General features: G+C 72.8%; 1 protein-coding gene across 1 annotated transcript in view; it reads right to left on the minus strand.

Moving 5' to 3' along the window:
• GRIN3B (glutamate ionotropic receptor NMDA type subunit 3B) overlaps positions 1-239 on the minus strand; it is a 6,159-nt gene extending 5,920 nt beyond the window's left edge. Inside the window, exon 1 of the mRNA XM_014527993.2 lies at positions 13-239. Within this exon, the coding sequence (XP_014383479.2) occupies positions 13-239 (227 nt within the window). The remainder of the gene's footprint in view (positions 1-12) is intronic.
• Between the last annotated feature and the right edge of the window lie 150 nt (positions 240-389).

Raw genomic sequence — 389 nt, forward strand, 5'->3', positions numbered from 1 at the left:
GCGCCGTCGTGCCAGTCGTTGGCTGGCAGGACGGCGGCTAGCACGTCCACCAGCGTTTCCAGGGGGCTGTGGAGGTCCATGCGCAGGTGGAAGGGGTTCTGCAGGCAGAGAGAGGGCGTGAGGGCCCCGCCGCGCTCGGAGCTGCACGGCGCAGGCGATGGCAGCCAGACATGGGCAGCCCTGAGCTTCCTTTCCTCCGGCTGGCTTGCGGGCAGGCTGCCCAGGCCCCCCCGCAACATCTTCCCTGCCCTGGGGACCTCCCCCGCCCAGGAGAGGATGCTCCCAGCCCCAGCACCCTGCCAGCACTGGGGGGGAAGACGGGGGGGCCCGGGCCTTGCAGCCAGGGCTGGCTTTTGAGACAGGCAGGGGCAGGGCCGGGGGGGGGGGGG

Source organism: Alligator sinensis, unplaced genomic scaffold (genome assembly GCF_000455745.1).
Source record: "Alligator sinensis unplaced genomic scaffold, ASM45574v1 scaffold1295_1, whole genome shotgun sequence".
Classification (NCBI taxonomy): Eukaryota; Metazoa; Chordata; order Crocodylia; family Alligatoridae; genus Alligator; species Alligator sinensis.